This window comes from Python bivittatus, unplaced genomic scaffold, assembly GCF_059951505.1.
Source record: "Python bivittatus isolate LINGU-HERP-01145 unplaced genomic scaffold, Pbiv_v1 ctg000980_np1212, whole genome shotgun sequence".
NCBI classification, from domain to species: Eukaryota; Metazoa; Chordata; class Lepidosauria; order Squamata; family Pythonidae; genus Python; species Python bivittatus.
This window is the reverse complement of record NW_028277125.1, coordinates 45,328,715-45,354,415: the sequence shown is the minus strand read 5'-3', so window position 1 is coordinate 45,354,415 and position 25,701 is coordinate 45,328,715. Positions and strand designations below refer to the sequence as shown.

Genomic DNA, 25,701 nt, shown 5'->3' with positions numbered 1-25,701 from the left:
GAACTATAGAGGTTATACTTAGAAGTGGGCTAAAAATACTGTGCTACACATTGATTCATTTGTAATCCCTAGAAATGGATGCAGTATTGAATGCAAATGACATATGAATCTATTGAAGCAAAGTTTTTGAGATAGTTTTCCAAAGGGTAAATCATTTCAGCAGTTTGTTTTTGGTAAATATCCTTTAGAAACAGACTGGTGCAACACCAAGATGAATAGAAGTGGATCTGAGGCTGAGTTCAAATTTTGCAGTAAATGTAGTTTGCTGAACAAACTACATTTGGCTGGGTTCACACTTGTGCTAAGCATAAACTTTAGTTTATCAATCATGGTAGCTGGATGCATAGAACAGGTGAAGTCCAAAGCAGAAGATAATCACATTATGGCATACTGTGGTATACAAATCAGGTTATAATGTTGCCCACCCAATAGTCATGGCAAAGCAGTCAGGGTCAGTTTATGTAACAATTTAAATTTAACACTAAATCAAACACATTATCAGTGTACAGTAGTATCATAGAAATGGAAGTGCCTGTAAGTTAGTGTAATGTAATGGATAGGTCCATGATTAAGATGGCAGAAGTTTGTGTTCGAGCCCTAAAGTTTATTGGGTATTTTTATACTAGTAACTAATCTAACCTACACATGTTATGAAGATAAGAAATGGAAGAGGAAACTTGTGTTGCCTTCAGCTTTTTGGAGGAAAGGCAAGGTATAAATGTAAAATGTAAATGTTATCTTTCTATCTCTGGTCTCAATTTCCAACATGTAAATATAGATGTTAACTGTGTTTACTGTAACCAGTTTTAACCCCTAGGTAGAAATAGATGATAAATGTTAAAGTACCTGCCATAATGACAAGTAGCCATGATTAAGATGTGTGGGGAAAGAGCCAGGTGAATTTCTATGAAGGAAAGATTACTCAGGGAATTAGCTTGATGATACTTATGCTAGGTTTTATAATATTTGTTTTAATTAGTTGGCTAATGGGTTAAAAAAGCAAGTAATTTAAATCCACTAAAAGCATTGAATTGACTCTTTTGAATTAGAATACTTTTGCAAACAAAATGGTATGAAATGTTAATGACAAATTTAATTAGCCTTATTTGTGTGTGCAAGTAGTGTGGTATTTCCTACCTTGCCCTTCTCCTTTCAGCTTTTCTCTAAGGGGAGCATACAGGTCAGTAACTTGTGGGTGCGTGGAAGCTACTCCAGTCTCTTAACACTAAGCTATAATTTTGCTGAGAACTTAACTACAGACTTAGAAGTTCCTATATTCTGTACCATCCTGTTTCATACAGTCCCATCTCATAGTTGTCCTTTCTCTGCAGTGTTCTATGCCCCGGTCTCTGTGGCTGGGCTGCTCCAGCCTGGCGGACAGCATGCCCTCACTGCGATGCCTGTATAACCCAGGGACTGGCGCACTCACAACTTTCCAGGTACTCTCTCACTCTCTCTCTCTCTGAGTGTCTGAGGTTTGTGCTCATGCTTGCTTTCATGACTTCTTTCATTATTATTATGATTACTACTTTGTGCTTCCCTCATGTCATTCCAACTATTCATGTTGCATAGGTCCAGAGTTGGCCACTAATACAGAAAGGTTGATGGTTCAGATAGAAATATTTTTGCTAAAGCCTCATAAGAAGATATAATGATCACCCTTGCAAATTAGGTCTGGGTTTGCTTATAAAAATTGGCCGGACTTTCCTTTTCTGAGGGGGAGGAGAGGAAGCCATTTGATTTTTTAAAATAGATCATTGATGTGTTAAGAATTGGTACCCTACATTCAAGCCAGCTGATTTCTGGATTGTGCTGTTATGAATGTATTCTTGCTTTCCCAGGGATACTGATATGGAAGAAGGTGGACAGGAAGAGGTTAATAGTCATACATGCTGGGATATTTTACTTCTCCCCCTTCTGTCTATCCCACTATTCCATTTTCACTCCTATTCCACAGAGAATCAAGGGAATATTTCTGGAGGTTGGGTTTTGAAATTCCTGAGACTGAAATTAAAGAGTTCCTAATGAGAGGCTTAAAAACACCTAAGGTACCAGTCTGGCTTGTATTTTAGTTCCATGTCATTCTCATCATACATGTTGAAAACTGTATTTATATTTGGCACTAATACACTGAGGAAATAGAAAAGCGAACTTCACTTTAACTTTTAAAATCTTGGTTTGCAGTTTCTAGATGTGTGAATATTTCAGAAGGAGGTCAATTTATCCTGTTTATATGACTTTTTCACATAATCATTAGCTAAGTTAAAGCAGTCTTCCCCAACCTGGTGCTGTCTAAACTTATTAAATTACAGTTTCTTTTATTGTCATTAAAATGGCTAGTTAAGGCTATTATATATTACTAACATCCATGTGGCCTCTAGATGATAGCAAAGAGAGTTATCTGATCTTTGCTGCCATCCTGTGGTCATGTGGAAATTTGCAGGCCAGATAGGGTAGCCCTAGTCTTTCTTAGTCCAGAAAAATCTATTGAGTTATGCTTGGTCTGAACCTGCCCTTTAACCCCTAACCAGTAAAAAAATCATAAAAACAATACTAATGCAACCTTAACAATCATAATAATAACATAAAATACAATACTATACAGATGGCAGGAGGTTAATATTTTCTTGATTTCAGAAGTATACACTGAACACATGATGTCCAATCAGTGGATATAAATGTCATAGGATATTCGCTATTCATCAAAAGTTCAGCGGACATAAATGCCAATGTTATCAGTGCTTACTAAAGTGCAAGCAATGTTGGGACTTAAGCATACTTCTACTACCCATGGCATTTTCACAATCATGAATTTTATCTTTTTGTTATGTGCAATTCAAGAGACCTTACAAATAAGGGTCATATGATACTCAGTTGAAATTTATACAGATATGGCAGACATAGTATCTTTCAGGACATATATAGAATTCAGAAGATCAGGGCTTTGTTAACCAATATTGCAAGGAATAAGCAAAGATTGTAATTGCCAAACTGACCTTATTTGTGTTTTGTTGGAGTTGTACAATACTCCATACAGTGTATAGCAATAGGAAGTATGACCTTATCTCTAATTTCTACATGTATTGAAAGATATATGTATTCATATATGTATATGAAAGATATTCCTCCTGCGGGAATAGTGTTTGCTACAAGAAACTGTCCATCCAAGAGACCCATAATTGAACAACTCAGAAATAACTGAAGTTATTTTCACATTTAATATAAAACAACATTAAGTGATTTGTGTCTGAAAAATAGCCAATTTTTCACAAGATTGGATGAATCTTGACAAATCCCTTAGCCTTTAATTGATCTTGGGCATTTTCAGTTATGCCTTAACTGTTATGCCAGCCTTAGTTTTTAATTAATAAAGCAAAATGACACTTGGATTTCCTTTTACAATCCTAGTTTTTGGTTTAAATTAAAGATATGGTTGTGTAATTGAATTACTATTTTAGGGTAGTTATAAGCAGATACAAATGAAAGTGAGAAAATCTGAATGATTATATGTTGGTCTATAAGAAAAATGGGTGGGACACATTGTGTCAGAACATTAAATAAATCTGTAGTAACAGAAATCTGTGGCATCAGTACCTGGGGAAGCCTCATGGAATAGCTGCTTCATCATGTTCCTGACATTCATGAATCATTGTGACAGTTAGTTCGGTAAGTCCATAGATTGTGGCCAAGAACATATGATTTGATTTAATTTTAAATCTGGCTTCTTGCCTTGAGTGATGTGAAAATAATGCTGACACATCTTAGATCATTCCACAGGAGCTCTTCTAGTTGAGCTAGTATTCAGTACTGATAAACTTTAAGATGCCTGCTCAGTTATTCAGGCATCTAGCACAGCTTTCAGAAATAGGGACATTAATAAGACTCATGGAAGATTGTTTTTATATTTGGTAACTGTAGTGAGATTATTATATGTACAAAGATGGAAGGATTTGGAAATATCTACAATGGAGGAATGGTAAATATTACAGATTTGCAGAAATTGCAAAATTGATTTGTTTGATTAGGGAAAAGGCAACAAATACATTCATTAGTGACTGGAAATCCTTTATGGACTTTTTGCTGAAAACACAAAAAAAATGAACTGGTGATTTATGGATTTGATGAATGGAAAGGGTAAAATATGGGAAGAAGGGAATCATGATGTAACCTTAAAAAGGGAGGACACATGATAAATTTATTTGTAATTGCTGTAAAGAGGATTAGAAACCACTTCTTTATACTTTTTTTCCTTTTCCTTTTCCTTTTCCTTTTCCTTTTTCACTTTTGCTTTTCTTTATTCACACATTTCTTTATCCTTTTTTCGTTTTCTTAAATTTGCAACATTTTTACTATTGCATAAAATTCTTCAATAAAAATGAATAAAAAAAGAAATAGGGACATTTTATTTTATTTTTTTTTTCAATATGGAGAAATACAGGCTAGGATTTAATTATCTTCATAAATTTCTGCCTTGATTTGCATAGATTGAATAAATCCAAGGTGGTATTTGTTTCTGGATTCTAGTTTTAGAAAGATGATTGGTGATTTGTGACAGCATTAATTATTTGAAAGATGGTACCTCATTTTTATAAAGGATTCTAAGTGTTTTCCTAATGATTTGGATGTTTTTAAGTTTCCATAAATGACCTTTATAAGCTAGGTATTCAGTGTACTAGAAGAGGTAATAGTATAAGCTCAAAAACACTTGTGAAGCTTAAGGATAAAGCATAATTTACTTTAAAAGATTACAAAAATAAAGGATTAGTTAGATCAATTTATTTTGAACAATAGACAGTGCATTTCCTGATAGTTTCTAATAATAATATAGCAAAATAAAATTTCATTTCATTTGTGGAATACTGGCCAAAATGTGTCAAAACTAACCAGTGCTGTCTTTACTGTTAGGAGGGAATGCTGAATGTGGCACAGCTAAGACGAAGGCCAGTCAGTGCCTTCTCTGTTTTACTAAAAAGCGTTGTGTGAAAGCCTCAAGTGACCAAGGTCATGATGAGCAATGTCTGTAAGTCTAACTTATAACAACCATGGCTTATGAAAGATTGTAACTTGGAATGTGAGAGGAATAAACAACCACGAATTAAGGAATGAAATGAATAAAAGAAAAACAGACATATTATGTGTCTGTGAAACTAAGAAAAAGGGAAAGTATATAAAAAAACTAAAGTTGGTCTAATCTTATAGAATCTGTGACCTATTGCAGGGAAATAAAGGTGTAGGTTTAATTCTCAATGAAAAGAATGAAATATATGCTAGTTAGTATAGATAGCTATCATTTATGTTGCGGGTATGTATGAAAGTAGGAATCTATAGGTTTGTAATAGTTCCATGTTGTGCTGCATTTAGTGGTAATAATGAAAGAACCATGGATGAGTTTGGGGGAAAATGATGTTAAATGATGTTAATATTATTTTTTTCTCCTAGTGTCTCATCCAAAATAACTATGTATGTAAGTATGCCTGACCTTAAGTTAATTAAAAGAAAGAAAGTGGGAGGGAGCAAAAAAGAAACGAAACAAATACATGGGCATTTCATACATGCATTTGTATATAGAATGTTTACACAAATGTTTCAATTAAGGATTACCATATTTCATTATAATCATCCATGCACAGTCTACATCTGTAAGAAACTCATTCATAAGTTAGAAATAAAATGAAAATGGGTAAAAAGTGAAAGAAATAAAAAAGGAAAATAGGATGACTGCAGGAATAGCAAATGCATGTCCTGTATGAAAAGGTATTAAAAGATAGATTAATCTCCCAACAGAATGAATGGGAAGTGGATATAAGAAAAGAGGATGTGGAAGATGCTTGGAGCAGAATGAGAAAAATTATGTTACAGAGTGTCATAGAAGTATGTGGAGTTAAGCTAATGGGAAGTATGAAAAATTACATTTGGGCTTACTTGTACTTTAAGATACTTCCAGATTTGCTTTGCTTCAAACTAAGAACAACATAAATGTTTGAGGTTTTGGTTCAGTTATATCATGAACCATCTGGAATAATCTGGCTGAACTTCCAAGACACAAGTGTTTGCTCAGTACATAAAGCAAAACATATTTTTTTGTTTCATTCAACCCCTGTTAAGTGTGCATAGAAAAAGAAGTGATGCATTCAAGAATGAATGGATTTTGATACATGTCAATTGAATATAAAAGAGTGACCAATACAAAAGACAAATGTTGAGGTGCTTTGGTCATATAAAGAGAAATAATGAACATTCAATTGCAAACCTGATGTATGAAGGAAGAGTAAATGGGTCAAGATGATAAGGAGAATCAAGGCAGTTGTGGTTGGATGGAGTTTTGACATCTTCAAAATAAGAGAAGTGTGAAAAAAGAATAATACATTAATTAGTGAATAGATGTGATGGAAGGATGAATGGTCTTGAAGAAAATGGAGAGAGAGACAGTGAATGGTGTTTTAATTATGTTTCTTTTCTTTTTCTTATCTTATGCCTTTAATTTCTTTGTCTTATTATTTGCTACTCCTTTTCAGTGCTCTGCATAATGTTGCTTGCCCCAAAAGTGAATAGTGTTATGTGTATGCAACAAAAGTGACTTGAACATCCTAACTTTCTCGTATTATGAAGTTCACCAGTTGCTGTAATAGAAGCCAAGTACACACTTGGTTCTCTGATTATACTAAGGGCTGAACTCAAGGATAGTTACAAAATACTAATAAAGAATCTAAAGAAGGTCACAGATTCTGGGCGTGCAAGGACTGGGATTAAACAGAAAGTTTTGTAGTTTGATTCTAGAAGCAAAGAAGACATCTTCCTTAGATTTTTGGTTGCATAATTGAATTGGGGCTGTCCATTTAGGTATTAGTGCAGATACTTGAGTTAAATCATAAGTGATGGTAGGTTGACAGAAAGGGAATTATACCCTTGACCGAAGATCGGTAAACTCCTATCTGGGATGGTCATCCTCTTCCACCGAGCGCACAGCTTTGGGAGGGACGCATGTGGAGCAGTGGGGGAGGAAGGGGATACCCACCTAGCTAGCCAGATCAGCTGAATCAACCCTGGTAATCAATGGGGTGACAGATGTCGCAACCGGATCGCCCTCACATCTGAAAAGGAGTTATATATGTTCAAAGTTTTATTTTTTGCATACTTGTATGAGAACACTTTCTATTTAAGTTTATTCAACAGAGGTCCTGAACTTACATTATAACAGATGCTAGTGGTTCATACCCAGTCTTTTGGATCTTTTTGCAATTAATCTGTTGCTTAAACAAGTTTTCTCAGGATTTTGAACAAGATGGAAAAGTGATTCCCCCAAGCAAGTAACAATACCTAATCATTTCAGAAACAGAAGTAAAATCTACAAAATCCCTTTTTGATTTGATAGCCTCAAATTATCAGTTTTTAGGAAGAGTGCAATTTTACTTAGAACAAGAATTGAGATTAATTCTGATTCTCTTGGCTTACCCCTTCTTACCCTTTCTGACCCCTCTAATCATACCCATGTTTGTCTTGTCTTGTCCTTAAAAATAAGGATTTTTAAATAACTCAGCATAGTTCCTCTCATGGATTAAGCTTTTCTTTTAATACATGCTAAATGAATGGAGAGTATCAGTAGACTTTCTTGATGGTATTGAAGGAGTTGCAACATCTACGGCTACTTAATCCCTGCTGACTATAAAGTTATTTACATCATTGCCCATAATGCTTTATTGGACGGTTGTATTTTTAGCACATTGTTTAGTATTTATTCTACTGGAGAACATATAATCTTTTCTTCTCCAGTGAACTTGCTCAAGCAGTAAGCATTCAAGCAATAATTGTCTTTTTCTTTTTTCTTTTCTTTTGTATATATTTACCATGAAAAACTTACTATTAATAATAAAATAAGTTAATCAGACATGTTCTGGCATGTATATATTCTAGTATCTGCAATAAAAGTGAAGATCTTTTGAAAAAGATTTGTAAGTAAAGTTTTCTATTAATATAAGGTATTGAATATATTCCCCGAACAGAAGATCCATCAGTGTAGTAAAAAGATGAGCTTTATTTGGCTGAAATCTATATAATTTAGTCCACTCTGATTTGTTCTAGCAGCACTGTTAAAGTATCTGCCAGTTATTTATGCTGAGATTATTACACTAGGTTCTGATTTCGGGTGCTAGCAGACTATGGCAATGGCTTCAGCCCCCCAACTGATGATTCGCTTGTCCCCATTTATGAATGTACTTAGATGGCTCCCAACTGTTTACAAGACAGCAGAGGTGAGATCTTTGATTGACAAGTTAGAAATGCATTCGATCATTCCCTCTGCCAGTCTCTGGTTCATGCTGTTAAAAATGTCAGCCTCTCCAAGTTTGAATGGCAGCCTGAGGGCCTCCAAAGCTTTTTGTTTTCTGAGATGGAAACACAAATTGGATGTGTGCCTGAGTGCACCATCCTAGGCTGTAATTTCATCTTTTAGCTAAGAACCACAAGGTACATGAACAAAGCACCCTGTAAACAATAATACTGGAGAAAAAAATAAACAAGGTCGTGTTCCTTGTACGTTGATCCACCAGTGTCCTGACCTCTATCACGTTGAACATCTCCTCTCTGATTGCTGCTCCCTCTGGCATTTCAATGAGAGGGAGAGGCTGACATAGGGGATTTATCAAGATTTAAAGTTGCAGTGGCATTGCACATTTCTTATATTGGCTATGAAATATTGAACTACCATATTGTCTGACATTCAGTTTTAAGCAGTGGTCATATGTATGTATGTATGTATGTATGTTCTGAGGGCCTCTTTTTTCTTCTCTCTTCTCCCTCCTTATCAACCCCCAAAGAACCTAAATGTAGTGAAGGTTAGTACTGAAACTAAATCAGCAGTTTGATATTCACATTTAAATGCATCTGTTGTGGATAAAGATTAGCTTTCCAATGTATTAGCTATCCAGTGAAGCTGACTATGCATTTGCTATGCAGCAGAATGAGTGAGCATATTATCTGAGGGAATATGTAGTTGAAGTGCATGTGCTGTAGAGAGAGGATAATACAAAGGGAAAAGCTTATGTCATGCATTTTTATTTTTCTATAGTCTTATAGGTTAGACTCCCCAAGCCAGTTATTTTCCAATGTGTTTGAACACCTCATAATTGTTGAATGGCATAATCTCTGGTGGAAATTACAGGAGCTGAAATTCAACACATTCAGAGAAGAGTAATTGGGGAGAGGGGGACAGGAATCAGTTTAGTGTAGTGGTTAAGGGACCAGGCTAGAAACTGGGAGACTGTGAGTTCTAGTCCTGCCTTATGCACAAAGCCAGCTGGGTGACTTTGGTCCAGTCACTCTTTTAGACTGGCTTGAAGGGGTGCATGCATACATGCACACACATACACACATAAAAGATTGGAGGAAAACTACAATTGATGAAAATAGTTCCAAGCAAATGATTGTCTGAAATTTATGTAACAAAAATTAGAGCTATTACTTCCTATTTTCTTCTGTCTATGGTTCCATGTCCACCAAGTATAGTTTTCCTTCCTTTCTTTGTTATAAGACAAAGTTATGCATAGGTATTATGACAAATGACATATGTAGTGTCAACCGGATGGAATACAGGTGCTCTTAAAGTTAACGCCAAATTCCTGAGGCTTGTAAACATCTGCTTAGAGGTATTAGAGATCCCCATAATGCACTAATTGAATTATTTTTTTTTTTCTGGAATTGCAGACTGCACTAATTGAATTAGGGCCAGTTTTTGTATGTGTGTGTATACGTGTTTTGAAATTAGCAAATCCAGAGCTATGTGAGAAAGTAAGAGAATGGAGAGGAATAAGGAGATAGAGTATCCTGTGCTGCTACCTAATGGCAATTCGTGGTACTGTATGACTTCTAACAGGATAACATATTCTTCATTTAAGCAGAATGAAGGATAGTGACTACTGGAGTACAGACTCCAGTAACTAAACAAGTTCTTGGTTTTTAAGGCCCCCTGTCTTTATATGGTAACTTCACAAAAATATATATTTGAAATCATAGGCTGTATTTTATCAGGTATGAAAAGTTTAGGTATTCACAGATCATTTACATTTCAAAGGAGGAAGTTGTTCTAATATGTGCCACATAGAAGATGCTTGTCAAACATATCAAAAATAAAGGCCAATCCATTGCCTGAAAACCAAGAGTTGCTCTGTTTATTTCTTATAATACAGCAGCTAACTTCAGTAGTGTTAAACAAGGGTGTATTTTAGCTCATTTGCTGTTTAACTTCTACATCAACAATATAGTGGAAAAATTCACAACACCAGAGCATCACCCTCAAGTCTGGCTGGTAGACATATTGTATTACTTTTATATGCAGATGATGCAGCCATAATCTCAACCTCAATCATTGGACTGAGGAGAGCATTAAGGGCAATTGTGTCCCATTGCATGGAGAATAATCTAGTTATGAAAAAACAAAAATTATGGTTTTTCAAAGACATCTTTTAGATATTAAAAATGCATGGCAAATTAACGGGAATAACTTGAACAGGCTCACAACTTCAAATATCTTGAAATTGTTACTCTAGGCTATAAGCTCCTGGAGGGCCCAAATCTAGTCTTTAAAAAAGATTAAAAGGAATTTACTTGCCAGCTTAAAGGTCTTCTGTGCAAAAGGAGATAAATATTTACCAGGTGCATTGAAAGTGTTTGAGACTAAAGTAATAGCAATAGAAGAGAATATATGTAGTTCAGGGTTGAACTGTGGAGTCCTTGGTGCTCTCTGAGCTTGGTTGTTTGCTTGCAGATGTTTCATTCCCCAACTAGGTAACATCATGTTACCTAGCTGGGTAATGAAGCATCTGCAAGCAAACAGCCAAGCTCAGAGAGCACCAAGGACTCCACAGTTCAACCCTGAACTACATATATCATCATATCATGATGTTACCTAGTCGGGTAATGAAGTGTCTGCAAGCAAACAACCAAGCTCAGAGAGCACCAAGGACTCTATGCTAAAGTAATAGTACAACTATCTTCAAATATATGCCTATAAGGACATAGAACCACTAGAAGCTGTTCAATCAGGTTTCTTAAGGGACATATCTCTGGTGCCACAATGCATCCCAAACTCAGACCTTTGGGCTGAGGTTGGAATGGCACCAGTTAACACTTGAGTGCAGATAGGATGTGTTAGCTATGGGCTTAAATTAGTCTTCAGTTCAAACAGTTTGGCTGGTTTGACCCTCCAAGATAAATTTCAGTATTCTTGTGGAAATCACTTTGCTCCACACTAAGATACTGTGGATTCTCACTTAACGCATTGACTCTTTTGGGTTTTAAATGGGCTAAATTGTTCTTCAAGCAGTGTGCCACAGATACTGACTTGCAACATGATTTGAGCCAGGCTCCCTCTTACTTCACCCCAGTGATAGCAGATAGAAGCGTTCCTTCTGCCGATTATTTGTTTAATACAGTATAGCATTCAAAAATACTAGAAGAGCTTTTATGTTCATTTGTTGTAACACTTATCCACCTGCTGTTTTAGAGAGCAGATTTTGCAGTCTTCCTAAAGAGTAGTGCCTCTGCCATTGCGATAAGGGGAAAATTGAATCAGTGGCCCATGTACTTCTGCACTGCCACTATTACAGAGATATTAAGGCTGTATATATTGCTCCATTTATAACATGATACCCAATCAGGACCAAGGATGATTAGTTCAACCCCTTACTAGCTGATCGGGAGATAGAGATCTCAGGTAATGTAGCCAGATTCTGTATTTATTTTATTTTATTTTGAATTTAGATACCACCCATCTCACGAAGAAGTGACTCTGGGCAGTAAGCCATGATAAAACATAACTGACTGCTTCAGTTGAGGTGATCTTGATTTTATCCATGTTAAAATAATTATTTTCTTTTTAAGGTTCTGCTCTATGAACAGTAATAAACTATACTTATTCAGAAATTCAGTTTTACCATAAATTTGATCAAGTTTAATTGTCTCACATTTTAAGTCAGTATTAGTCAGTCCTTTATTACAGTCACTGACCAAAATTCCAGTTAAGAATATACCATGTTACTCATAGATTTAGGGAGTAACACAAGAGACATACTGCTTTATTCCAATTATATAGTTTTTGGATAAAGTTTCTAATTATAGATATTTGAGTTAATCTATCTCTTTATATAGCATATATAGTCTCTAAATATACTTATTTTATGAGTAGATTGTGTCTTCAATGTTGCTGGTTTTAATATTAAAATAGTTAAATATGGCTGATTTAGTTGTCAAAGGCTTGGCTTAGTGGCAGGTGTGACAAGACTACACATAGGTTTTAACATCAGGTCAGACCCAAAGTCACGCAAAATCCCAAAGCAGAAATAGGGTGGTTACAGAAACTTCAAATGTCCTGCAAGTTTGATTTCATGGCTAGGTTTCAAATCCTCTTAGCCATTGTGGTAGGAAAAGGGTGAAAAAAAAGATGAGGGTGTCCTTGAAGCTCATCTGTCTAAGCCCACACATATGGGTCTTGTGGCATGTGAGCTGTTACATGTGAGCTTCCTTCATGAAGTCAGGAACATGTCTTCCTGCCCCCAAATCTCAGTGATCACTTGTGATGTTGCATCTTAGGGGTTGCCAAATTTTCCAGTTTTAATACTGTGGCAGGAGGTAGTTCATACAGAACAAAATATTTTGCCTTGCTTGAAAGAGTATTCATCTGCCTGTTTTGTGATATATTAGCTAATGTAAAAGTCAAAACAAGAAGAAAAATAGTACCCACTAATTTGATACAGCAATTTTTGTAAAGACTATAGATGTTCTAGGTTCTGATTGATCTGGACTTGGATGAGGTGTTCTGTTCTTTCCAAGATGGGTCTTCAATGTTGAAAGGCACCTTTGTTAAAAGTATTATATTTTCTTTCAATAGGCAGCTGTCTAGAATAAAAGATGTAAGCAAGAAGGCTTGCCCCAAGTTGTCAGTTGTCCAGAGGAGAATTGCTCCCAAGGCAGAAGCAGAAATATCTGTTTGAACATTCACGGGATGAGTGCAGTCTGGATAGGGGAGGAGTAGCTGGAATGTGAAACTAGAGCCACAAAGGCTTTTTGTGCCTTAGAATCCAACTTGAATGGGATCCCTTTTCAAGGAAGCTAAGTAACAATTTTTGTGCAAGCTGAAACGTCAGTTATAAATCAAAATAAAAATGATACAATCCCCCAAATGTTGGGGACATTATTTGTAGGTAGCAGGATAGGATAGAGTCCACTTTAACAGGGGTCCATCTGGATGCTTTCGGAAGAGATATGATAGCCTAAGCAGTATGGAACAAGAAAGTGAAAAGCATATTTCTTCAGTTTTGTATAAAATTTGGGCTGGCAGAGTCCTTCAAGGACTGTCCTGATGTGGTTAATATGGGTGGCTAGATCTTCAGAATAAATCAGTGTATTATCTAAACAGAATAATATGTAAGAATCCATGAAAAAGCCTCAGTCATAACTCATAAAACTCAAACAAGTATTCCCTGAATCAATGACATTATTGAATATTCAAACTGTACATAAATATTTGTGTTTCTCTTTCATGTGAATCATATAGTAAGGAACTCAGAGATCCATTTTAATAAAAACACTTCCTTTCTGTAACCATTCCAAAAGTTAAAAAAATAAGTGGGAGAGAGTAATGATCCCTAATGGTTACAGAATTCAGAAGCCTGAAATCATGGACCACCCTCAGAACCATCTTTCTTTTTGACAAAAAAGAAATCCCTTCTGCCAGCAGCCATCAAGAAATCCATTTAAATAAACCAATTCTTGTAAGACATTTTGGAAAAATCTAACTTCTGGAAATGAAGGTTATGGCACAACGAGAAGACTAGTGGAGAGGTCGTGTGTATACTGCCTCCTCAGAATATCTTGCAGGTAGTACAGGAAAAGTGTCTTGTTGAGTACAAAGAGGAGAATGGGTAGCATGGAGCCTGAAAATGGTAACTTTGGCAATTTGGGGGTTAAATATAATGGTTTCTTGATCCCAATAGAATGTGGTCTTGAAGCGACTTCCTCCCCAAGTATTGTGGGACATGTAAATAAGAAGTTAGTAGAATTGTAAGGTTTCCTATACTCAATAAGGAAAAGGGGAACAGCATGTTCAGGAATCAGGCCAGAACACCAGAATCTTCCTTCAGTGGTCTCTATGCATATTAGTGGGTCATGTGTTTGAATGGCTAAGGCACATTTGTGAGCAGTAGCCAACTGTATAAAGTTGCCTGTTGCTTCAGAATCAGTTAAGGCTGAACCTATTTCAGAGCCTTTTGAGAATGAAGAATAATAGGTAAGATAAGCTGTCATTGCTTTGAGTTGTATGTATGAACTCCCCTTAATTTTCTGACTTCTTCCTATGGCTATAGCATTTCCTTACAAAATGCCCTTTTATACCACAAATACACAGCCAACACAGGATAAGTAAGTTTAGCAGGCTAGTAAAATATCCAGAAACTCCATAGTTCCAACAGAGACCCCACATGCACCTATGTGGCTTTTCTGGAGCTCAACTTCTGAAGATTGTGAAGGGCAGATGGAAGAAGGAGGAAGGGCACACATCCTTCCATCAGCCTTCTGTCTCTGTTCTTCTAGTCCTCCATTTCTAGTCACATAGTATTGGTTAATTCTTCCAGAGTGTCTGTGGTGCCATGCCAAGCCATTTCATCTCAGCATTTATTAGATAGGCCATCTTTAAATTGGTCAACTATAGTTAATTCATTCCAGTTCACATCCCCTGTAAGTTGGAAGTCAGCTGCATATACCTGCACCCTATGCTTACCTTGGGGCAGCCCTCAAATTTCTGCTATTGCTCTAGCAGAAACATCAATGTATGTTTTATACCACAAATACACAGCCAACACAGGATAAGTAAGTTTATCAGGCTAGTAAAATATCCAGAAACTCCATAGTTCCAACAGAGACCCCACATGTGGTATAAAAGGGCATTTTGAAAGCAAATGCTATAGCCATAGGAAGAAGTCAGAAAATTAAGGGGAGTTCATACATACAACTCAAACACGCCAATTTAAGCGTATTTTTTTTTCATAATTGTCCAAAATAGTTACTGTTCTCTAAAATTGGGATTGCTCATATGGCAGTTCCATCTCTCAAGAGTCAAAATATAAATCCCATCCACAAATCATTTGTGGGAAACCCAGTCAGTCTCAAGGAGATTGTCTGTTTGTCTGTCTGTCTGTCTGTCTGTCTGTCTGTCTGTCTGTCTGTCTGTCATCTCATTCATTGATGAAAGTTTTGCAGTTTCTGGACTTTCTTCATATTTATTAAGCAGGGATCCAAGAGATTGAAGTAACATAGTCACAGGAAGCTGTGCAGCACACAATGGTAGTTGGTTTGTCCCATCTGTTGTGTCTTCTTAGTGACTGCTTGAATCACGTGTGAGGCTGCCAGTTGGGTAATCTGGGCAGCTATGTGGTTCTGATACAGGTCCATTTGGTTCTTGACCTGGAGCAAGGTGTTGGTGACCTGTTCAATGTTCAGAAACATGCTAAAAGGATTAGTCTTCATGATTAGGTCTAAGTATGCTAAGCAAAGTTGCCTTCTTGTAAAGGGAGTAAAGACTCACTGGAATGAAAATCAGACTTCCTTGCTGATGATCTGGACAAGAGAATGTTAATCCCTGGCACAAGAATCTAAGAACTCTGATTAATGGTATTTATTATTTATTGTTTTACTGATCACATTTGTAGGCTGCCCACTCAGAACAACTGGGTAGTATATACATTAAAAACATAAGTCAGTAAAACAACAAAATCATAAAAAAGAAAAGATGGCTGAATAAGAAGACACATCCATAACTGCTTGCTCTGCTGCATTTTAGACTCCCAAACAGGGTGTGGGTCATCTTAAAAGGGCTGCCAGTCAGCTATCAGCAGATGAGATAAAGGCAGAAAAATAAGCATGTTTTGCCACCTTTATACACATCCATAATGTGGACTCTTACTTGTGTTTGCTTGGCTTTTCATTTTTGTCTGATGCTGCTCTATGCATCTCTCCTATTGTTTCATCTCCTGCAGCTCTTCAGAAAACCAAGGACTGCAGGATTGATGCACAGTGAGAGACCCCACAGGAGCAATCCAATCTAAGGCTTGCATAAACCATCTATTCCAGATAGAAACTAATGCCTCAGTCAAACTGCCCCACAGATCCTCAGGAAAAATCTTGAGTTCCCTCTGAAACTCAACCAGTTCTGATCTCACTACCTCCCTGAGAGAGGGAGGCAGCCCTAGCAAGCCAAAAGAACAATCAGAGTGATCCAACACTGACAGATGATAACATTTTCTACCTTCAAATCACATTGCAGCTGCCCTAAGACAAACCAGATCCAGCATATGACCACCTATGTGAGTCAGGCCTTTAGTGACTGGGGACAGGTCCAGATGGCCATGAACTCCTGAACTGAACTGCATCAAACTCACTGCCAAACAAGGGCCAGCTGAAATCTCCCAGAATTAACTGTCTCCACCTCAATCCATGACAGATTTAGCAGCTCAGTTAAGGATATTGTTGCACACCAGGGAGCTTGTTATAACAGCAGACAAACCCATTCTGGTCCCTAGAGCTCAACTTCAACCACAGGGCCTCATATCTGGCTATCTAGAGATGAATCTGAGGACAACTGTAAATGAATGAATATGATCCACATGCTGAATAAATGTGATCCAGGAAAAAAAAGTCTGCTCAGTGAATGAGGTGTGAATGGATGGCTAGGAAAGAGACAAAAAAACTACAGAAAAATTGATAAGATTATTCTGTGAGACAAGAATGAATAAGAAGAGTGACTGTTCAGTCAATGTTTGCTTACAAAGAGGACTGTTTGCTTTGAATATGGTCAAGCATAAATCTATTCATACATAGATATGGCAAAGGAAAGGAATAGGATGTATGATCCATTGATTTGATTGTTTATTATTATTAAAGATTAAGAGAATTACTGAAAGATGCAGGAATAATGAGATGTTCTGAATGTGAGATAGTGTCAGAACTGGATCTTGGAGAAAATCAGCATGGAAAAAAAATGAAAAGCGTAAAAAAAAGAGTGAAAGTAGAATGACTGCAGGAAGAGAAAGAATAAGAGCTGTATTAAAAAAGTGTTAGAAGATAGATTCATTTCCTAACAAAATGAATGGGAATGAATAGGATATAAGAAAAGATGTGGGGCTGCTTGAAATAGTAAAATATAGTAAAATAGTATATTTAGTAAATAGTAAAAAGAACCATGCCACAGTAGTGTGTGGACTTAATAGTGTGAAAATTAATGTTTGGTGAAATAATGAAGAGAAAGAGGCTGTGGATGAAGAAAAAGTGCTAATAAGAGAATGATAGCTGCAAAAAATGAGGATGAGGGAGAGATTTAAATGGTTGCAAAGAATTGTAGTCAAAGAAAGGAAAGAATGATTAAGATCAAGACAAATAGAAAAAGCGCAGAGCAATTTTGAAGGAACAAACAATTGTTTTAGAAATGGTGAAGGGGATTAAACAGGGAACTTCCAGCAGAGTATATGGAATGAAAAGTAGTGAAATGATTTTTAATGACACTAAACGCAATGCTGGAAGGAATACTTTAAAGATTTGTATGGGAATCATAATGATGTGCTGAAGAGTGGAATTGAAATTCATATTGTAAATGTTAGAGTCCAAAGAAAATGATGAAAATGAAATAATAAATGCTATGAGAATGTTTGGGGAAAACCCAGATATATTAAGAATGCTTTTGATATATTTAGAGATGGGCTTGATCTCCATGGAAGCTAGTTTGGTACTATTTTTTAAAACTTTGCCTAAAGGTAATTTTTTTTCTCAGTAGGTCTGGTCCTGTGGGTTCTTAGAGAACGTTTTATGTCAACTGGTGGGGAAAAAAAAAGTTGGAGACCTTGTGCCTGTTAGACTTTGAAAATTCTTAAGCAGCATAATGGGGACACTAATCTTGAAATCAATCTAATCTGGTTCCCAGCTTTGGTTCTTTTTTCATCCGTTCAATCATGTTCAATTCTTTGTAGCACCTGGGATATTTCCAAATATGTATACGAGTAGTCCTCAGTTTGTGACAGCAATTGGGACCGGAATTTCCTTTACCAAGTGACATGGTTGTAAAGTGCAATGTCATGTGACTGTGCCACTTAGGGACAGCAATTCCAGTTGCCATCTTTAAGTGAATCATTGCAGGCTGTTAAGTGAGGATATCACGTGGACTTCCTGCCAGCTTCCCCACTGACATTGTTTCTTGGAAGCTGGCAAAGAAGGTCGCAAATGGCAACCACATGAGTGCGGGATACTGTGATGTAATCGCGACCTGGGTGCCAAGCACCCAGATTGTGATCACATGACCATGGGGATGCTGTGATGGCCAGAACTCCGAGGACTGGTCATAAGTACCACTTATTCACCGCTGTCTCAGGTTTGAATGGTCACTGAATGAGTGGTTATAAACTAAGGACTACCTACAGTATATGCCAACTTCCTATCTCTCCTCCTTTACAGTCCTAAAATTTGGCTAGACCTTCGCATTGGCAGGCTGGATATATTGCCTTATGTTATTCTTTGGGGCATTGCAAGAATACTCCAATATACTGACATATATGTCCTTGCAGGGATGGTCCAGTAGAGACCTTGAGCAATGTGTTCCTTTATTGTTCTGTTTACAGGGAATCCCAAATGACTTTTATTCATTCTATCCTGAAGATGTTTCTTGGGAGAGAACATAACTTCTTTTTACTGATTCTCCTATGTGATCATCGTTGGGATATATCTTCCCAGGTTGCCCAGTTTTGCAGCTTTAGATGTACCACCTGTCTCTCCTTGTATGTGAAAATTGTATTAATTTCTATTATTTTTATCTTCCTATCTTTATATCTGTATATGTACATTTTTTAATTTATCTTTTCTGTATCTGACTGCTGGTCTTATGGCTTTAATAATGGTTTGAACTTTGAATGTTGAAAAATTATAAGCCTGAAAGTGTAGATGGTGTAACTGGATGGAGAGTTGTGTGATTTGTTAATGTCCATGTGAACAGTGTAACTGCCTAAAGATTGAAAAAAGATTATTACTATTCCCCTGTAATAAAATGACTGCTACAAAAAGTAAGGACAAAATATGTAATGTATATATAGAGAAAAAGGTGGAATTATAAGGGCTGTCTTGTAGTCCAAGGGAAGATAGAACTGTTAAGATTAAAAGAAGTAGGGAAAGCGCAGAGCAATTTTAATAACAGTAGCAATTGTTTTGGAAGTGATGAAGAGGGTAAACAAGGAGCTTCCAGCAAAATGAATGAAATTGAGAATAAAAGCAGTAAAATGATTTGGAATGAAATTGAGATGAGGTCATGCTGGAAGGAATATTTTAGAGATTTGTATGGGAATGATACATGTTGAAGAGTGGAATTTGAAGCAAATTATATACCTGTTAGTATCCAGTTTAAAAATATATGAAAAGGAATTCATGAATGCTATGTGATTATTGTAAAGTGCTAAGGCTGCAGGCATAGATGGTAAAACTGAAAAAATGTTAAAATATGAATGTGGTTTGCTTATGGAGTTAATGTGTATGAGAAGCATGCATCTGTGCCTGACAATTAGAAGAATATTGTTGTTCCCTATACAAAGCGATAGGGAGCAATAGTGAATGTAAATAATACATAAGGATTAGTGTGTTAAATATGCCTGGCAAGGTATTTGGCAGAACACTGATTGAAAAGGTGATTGAGAGGTGACAGGATGCAACACTGGGGAAGAATTTTATGGTAGGCAGAATGGGTGAATGCCATAGTTTTGCTTTTCCGCAAGCTATAGAGAAATGGCTGAATGTGAGAAAGTTTATTGTACATTTCTATATATGTAAAGTATATGTAAAGCAAACAGGCTTGAATTATGGAATGTTTTTATGTAAATATGGAGTTGCAGTAAGAAGCATTATGTAACAGTGTATCAAAACTCAAGATAGTTGTCTTTGACAGGGAAAATTGAGTGATTCCAAGTTATACATGAACGGCAAAAACTAGAACAAGTAAATGAATATGTGTAATTTGGTAGACTATTTGCTAATTATAGGGAAAAGGATGGTGAATTTATAGATGTGCAAATGTTATTAGAAAAGTGATGAGTAATATGTGCTCTGTTGCTAGTATTGTATGTTGAAAGAAATAAAAATGTCTTTGCAAAGAAGCGTGCTTCTGCCCACTTTGATATATGGAAGTAGAAGGTGGATATGTTGGGGAAGATGCAAAAGAAGATTTATTGTAGTGGAACTGAGTTTCTTAAGAAGTCTATGTGGTAAAACAAGAAAAGATAGTGTCAAGAATGAATGGGTACAGAATGAATTGAATACAAAAGTAACCAGTATGAAAGAAGTACATTGAGTTACTTTGGTCGTGTAGAAAAAATGAATAAAAATAGAACCTTGAAACAAATGTATGAAGCAAGAGTGAATGGGTTGAGAGGAAGGTGAAGACTGAGAATGTTGTGGCTGGATTATGTTGCTGAGAGGTGAGAGTTTAAAGAACAAAAAGCAATATGTGAATCAGTGCATGGATGTGGTGGAAAGAAGGATGATTGGCAAGGATAGATATGGATGAAGAGATGCAGTGAATGTTATTGGTGTAAATTAGATATAGTTAGTTTCCTTTTGTCTTTTGCCATTAATTACGCCTTCTTACTCTTTTTGTGTCCCTGTGTAATACTGCATACCCCAAAAGGAAGTAGAATGATGGATGGTTATATAATTATTCTAAAGCCCTTATTCTAATGGTGCAGCCTTTTCCGTAGGTGCAGGGTTGATGTATCTTTATCACCCCAATGAGACTTGACCCCCTCTCTACTAACTTGGCTGAAAACATTTAAGTTGGCAAAACATACTTTTAAGTATGCATATACAAAATTGTTTAGATAATAGGCTGCCACATTACTCTGATAAGAGAAATACTCAGAGATTTCTCAGGATGGTATTTTAAGGAAAATTTAACTATGCGAGGTTCCTAAAATCTCATTTTAAGTGTTTCTCTTATCTAAGTTTTGGGAGATTAGCAGAAATATTAAGAGAAATACAGTTTTCTTTCCTAATTTAATTCCAATAAATTACCTTTTCCAAATACTGATCAGTTGTATGTTGTTGTTGTTGTTGTATTCAGATGTGTGCTAATAGCTATATTTTCCAGATTGGGATTGGGATTCCGCTGTGCTTTATGGAAGAGGAGATTCTCAAACCCTTGTTGATCATTAGGCTGAAATGGAAATTTTACTATGCTGCTCCTCAAAGCAATTGGAAAAAAAAAGATAAAGGGATATTTACAGCATTTATCCTTCAAGAATGCACTCTAAATTGATGGACAAAACATAAATTGAAAACTTGGAGTACCTTATTGCTTCATCATTTAACCAAAGGGATTAGAATTAGTTGGAGCATCTTTCATTAATTTTCAGAAAGCGTTATTTTCTTAAGGGAGCTTTACTGCCTCCTGCTGGTTGGAAACAGGAGTCTTTTTCATAGCAAGGCCAACTTGCCTTAATGCCTGTAGGGGAGTGTTAAGTTATAGGCAGTAAAGAATCCATTTTATATACTGTGCAAAAAGCTTTTTAAAACAATCTATTTCTGAACCTAAATTGTCCTGGGACTAGCTCTTGACATAAAAATTCATAGAAACCTGTTTTTTTTTCCCCTCCTCTTTTCCTTGTGTATGGTTACTCTTTGCCTTAGTGCTGTAACGTTAGAATTCACATTGGCCAGGTTGTTCTGTAAATTAAACACTGACAGGTCCCCTCAGGGGAACAGCCAATGTATTTATGATGATGTGCTGATTACACAAAATACACTGCAAGCAGAAAACAGCTGCAGAGAACAAACCTCTTAAAAGAATACAATTACAAATCGCACCCTTAGTATTTCTACTGGTGAGGGTAAAATACAGCATGTTAATGTAAGGGGGCTTTTTGTTTTGTTTTTAAGATGGCTTGTGAAAGATGGGAGATCTGAAGGGGAAAATAACCCGTTAAAGTACAATTCGATTTGCATGTAGTTCCATTGGAGCTCATATGTGTAACTTATGCATAGTAATGAGGAAGGATACACTTTTTCTTTGTGTTGCTTCATGATTTTTTTCCGCTTTAGATTTCCAACTAATCTGGGGCAGTTCCAACTCAGTCAATTACTTGGTTCTTTATGGTATTTTTGTGCATTGACAATATGACAAAATATGTGTGTTACATGAATAGCAAGTAAACAGCGTTACATCCACTCTGTTCTCAGTCTGAACCTTTTCAAAACATCCCAAATTACCACTAATTTCAATTATTTGAAAAAACTATGTCTTATTGTAACATGAGCCTACAACCTACTTCACTATATAAATGTCTTGGCTGTTGCGTGCTTCTGACAAAGGAGGCTGGATCTTACAGTGGTTTATGTTACATTTCATTAGATGCACAGAATAGCCTGGAAATTCCATGTGTACTAGTAGCCCAGAAACACACCTGGTGTATACCTTTAAAGTATTGCGCAGTTCTTTTTTGTCTTTACTGCAATAAGCTATCTTCACTTTTTCAGCTAACTTAGCTAATTATCAAATTTTGTGTGCATGTGACAGCTAAAAAGACTAGTTGAACCTACCGATCAAAAGGCGACATTATTTCTAAGAGTTTTAAGTTTGCCTTAGTAGTAAAATGAACTTGTTAAACCAGAATTGTCATAATGAAAACTCAATCCCAAGTGAGGTTTCTATGGGAAACAAGGGTGGTAAAAGCAGATATGCCTGAAATGTGTGTGTAAGTGATCTACATTATTGAGGGGTTGCTTAGTTGAATTTAAAATGAGTATCAAGGTGTAAAATTTCTGGAAATTTATTTATTTATTTATTTATTTATTTTTCAAATTTAGTCACCACCCATCTCACTCAATGAATGACTGGGCAGTTTACAGTAAAAGCAAAAATAAATACTGTTTAAAATACAATAAACCAATGTTCATTGTTCAAGGTTCAGTGTTAATATAATGAACATTTGGGGGGAAGAGAGAAGCAATAATGCAGTAATAAAGTAGTGCAAATAAGAACATGGAATGTGTAATGAGAGTACATTACTGTATATACATTCTTTATTTTGTTAAAAAATCAAACAGTAATTATAATTATGCTTTGTTAAAGGTGTCCTCTCCTGTGCATTTTTTGCCATTTAGGAAATAGAAAAATATATTAAAATAAAATATCAGATTTATAATAAAAAGTTAAGTTAGATATTTTTGTTTTTAGAAATAGAGTATAAACCTCAACATCATGTTGCAGAAGTTAAAGAAACTCACAATTACACATATTTTCACATTAGATAAATATTTAAATAAATAAATAGATTAAATACATATTTAGTCAGACCTTTTAATAATATTACAGTAGAAGCTCCAAATGTCTTAATTAGTATAATTAGTAAAAATCATGTTAATTCCAGGAAAAAAAATAACCACTTTGAATTAGTATCATTTAAGCAAGAAATAATGAGTTGTATTTTTCTCTTAACACAAAACACTTCAATACTATCAGCCGGAACATGTTCAGTCCCCCACCCATTGTAGCCTACAGCCTGATGTCCCATTCTCTTATGTAGGTTCCCCCAAATTTTATGAGAACAAGGGGTCAGCAAGCATATTTGTGGATATAGGGAGTCAAGAAAAAATTGTTTGCTTTGATTCATAAAGATTTAAATACTTTCTCTTAAAGCAAAGCAACAGTTTAATACAACCCAATATGTTCTTCAAGATAGCGTCATTACAGCTCACATTTTTGCTTTTAACTGGAGTCAATGCATGGAAGGCACATAGCTTCAAATTAGTAACAAACATGATTTGTTTTCCAATTTTTTCAGATGTTAATTCCCACAGTAGGCCTCAAAAAAGTTGGGCGAGTACACAAAATCTCCTTTTTAAAAAAAATAAAAAGTGCTTTTATTGCTATACTATACAAATAGAAAAAGAAAAACAAGAAAATGTCAAGATACCAATATGCAAACATACACACCAATCCCCCCCCAGACAAAAAGAACAAAAATTACCAGAAAAGGGCACACCCCCAAACAAAATTATACATTACTGTAGATATGTAAAAGCAACTCATTTTTGCTTTTGTGATAAACCTTGCCCAAATTTTATTATATCATTAAAAATGAACAAAATCTAGGGTTTAAAGTGGTAGTTTCTTTCCAGCAATGTCCAAAGTACTTAATGAATCAATAAATTCCAGGTTTTCACTATATAATTGAACATCACATTAACTTTTTATAATTTTTACTTATTTTCCTTAAATAATTTTTATTTATTTATTTAAAACATCGGTATAGCCACCCATCTTAAACCAAGTTCCGGGCTGCTTACAATCAAGAATAAAACCACACATGCATAATAAAAACCAAAACCAATAAAACCAATAACCAAAAACCAGAAAAATTATACTAACAATATTAGACCAAAATGGAATAACTATAGAGCAAGCCCAAATCATATTTGTCATTGGCCCCTCAAATGTATTACATCTCGACCAAAAAAGGTTAACATCTAGGCCTGCTTAAACATCCATTGAGGTGTCCAGTAAGCATAAAAATAACATTTTTTGATGACTTGGTCTTATCTTAAGGTCATAAGAAACATATTTAACATTCTTTAAAATACAACATTATCAATGTTTTAAAATGCAATATTCCAACTCTGTATTACAAAATTATTGCAGATTACCAATTTCTTATAATATTTTTCAGCCACCCATAGAAATAAACTATAGTTTAGAGTCTTCCAAAACACTTTCAAAACTAACGTTGGTGTTTTAGAAGCTGCTAACTTATCAGTTCCAAACTGAGAAATCAAAAGGTGCTTTAACTGAATACATTGTCTTTCGGTAGTTTTAGGCAGTTCAGATTCTTGCAAAAAGTCAAATTTTTGAAGGAATTGTTAATAATAAGCTGGTTAAGAGTTTTAATACCATTTTCTGCCCAACTACTCAAAACAACAACAACAGAAAAGCATTTACCTGTAAATGTTAAATTAGGATTATTCCAAAGTGTCAGTTGTTCAGGTGAACAGGGATCAGACCTAAAGGTCCACCTCCAAATCTTCCAAATATGCCTTGCAGCCTTAAATGCTGACAAAACAACTGAATTCTGACTAAAAGAAGAACCAAGTCTCTGGTATCAGAGGGGTCAGGTAATAATGTTCTAGTTGCGCCCATAACGGCTTTTGAAATAAATTTGCTTGGATTGAAACCCTCCCCCCCCCCAAAAGAAAGGTGAATCAAAGTGGTAAAGTTGAACATCCAAAAGAAAAAGAAAACCCACCCCAATTTTCATAGGGAAGTTGCAGTTTAGATAATGTCTTGGGATCTACGTATCCTGCAAAAACTTTCTCAATAATTATCTAAAACAAATTAACATAAAGACCCATCTTGGGATATACAGTACATCAATATAATATTTATTTTTTAGCAATATTTATTCTACCCCATAAGTTCATGGGGATTTTCATCCATCTATATGTTTCAATATTTATGAGTTAAAAAGTTTGAAATACTTACGTTAACAAACAATATTTTTCTAGGAATAATCATTCCAAGATATTTAAGAGAATTCAGACAATAAAATAAATTATTCCCAAATTTCTGTAGATGCCTTAGAATCTTCAAATTATAAATTATATAGATGATGATGAAGAGAAGTCTGTGGCCGTAATATC

The 25,701-nt window shown here is 35.6% G+C and overlaps 1 protein-coding gene across 16 annotated transcripts in view; it reads left to right on the top strand.

Annotated features, from left to right (window-relative positions):
* BTRC (beta-transducin repeat containing E3 ubiquitin protein ligase) overlaps positions 1–25,701 on the top strand; it is a 178,330-nt gene that overhangs the window by 46,050 nt on the left and 106,579 nt on the right. For 11 of the 16 annotated variants that reach the window (XM_088132485.1, XM_088132479.1, XM_088132483.1 and 8 more), the window contains one exon: positions 1,332–1,439. The exons of the other annotated variants lie outside the window; for them this stretch is intronic. In XM_088132485.1, the coding sequence (XP_087988611.1) occupies positions 1,332–1,439 (108 nt within the window). The remainder of the gene's footprint in view (positions 1–1,331; positions 1,440–25,701) is intronic. 16 annotated transcript variants of the gene reach the window in all.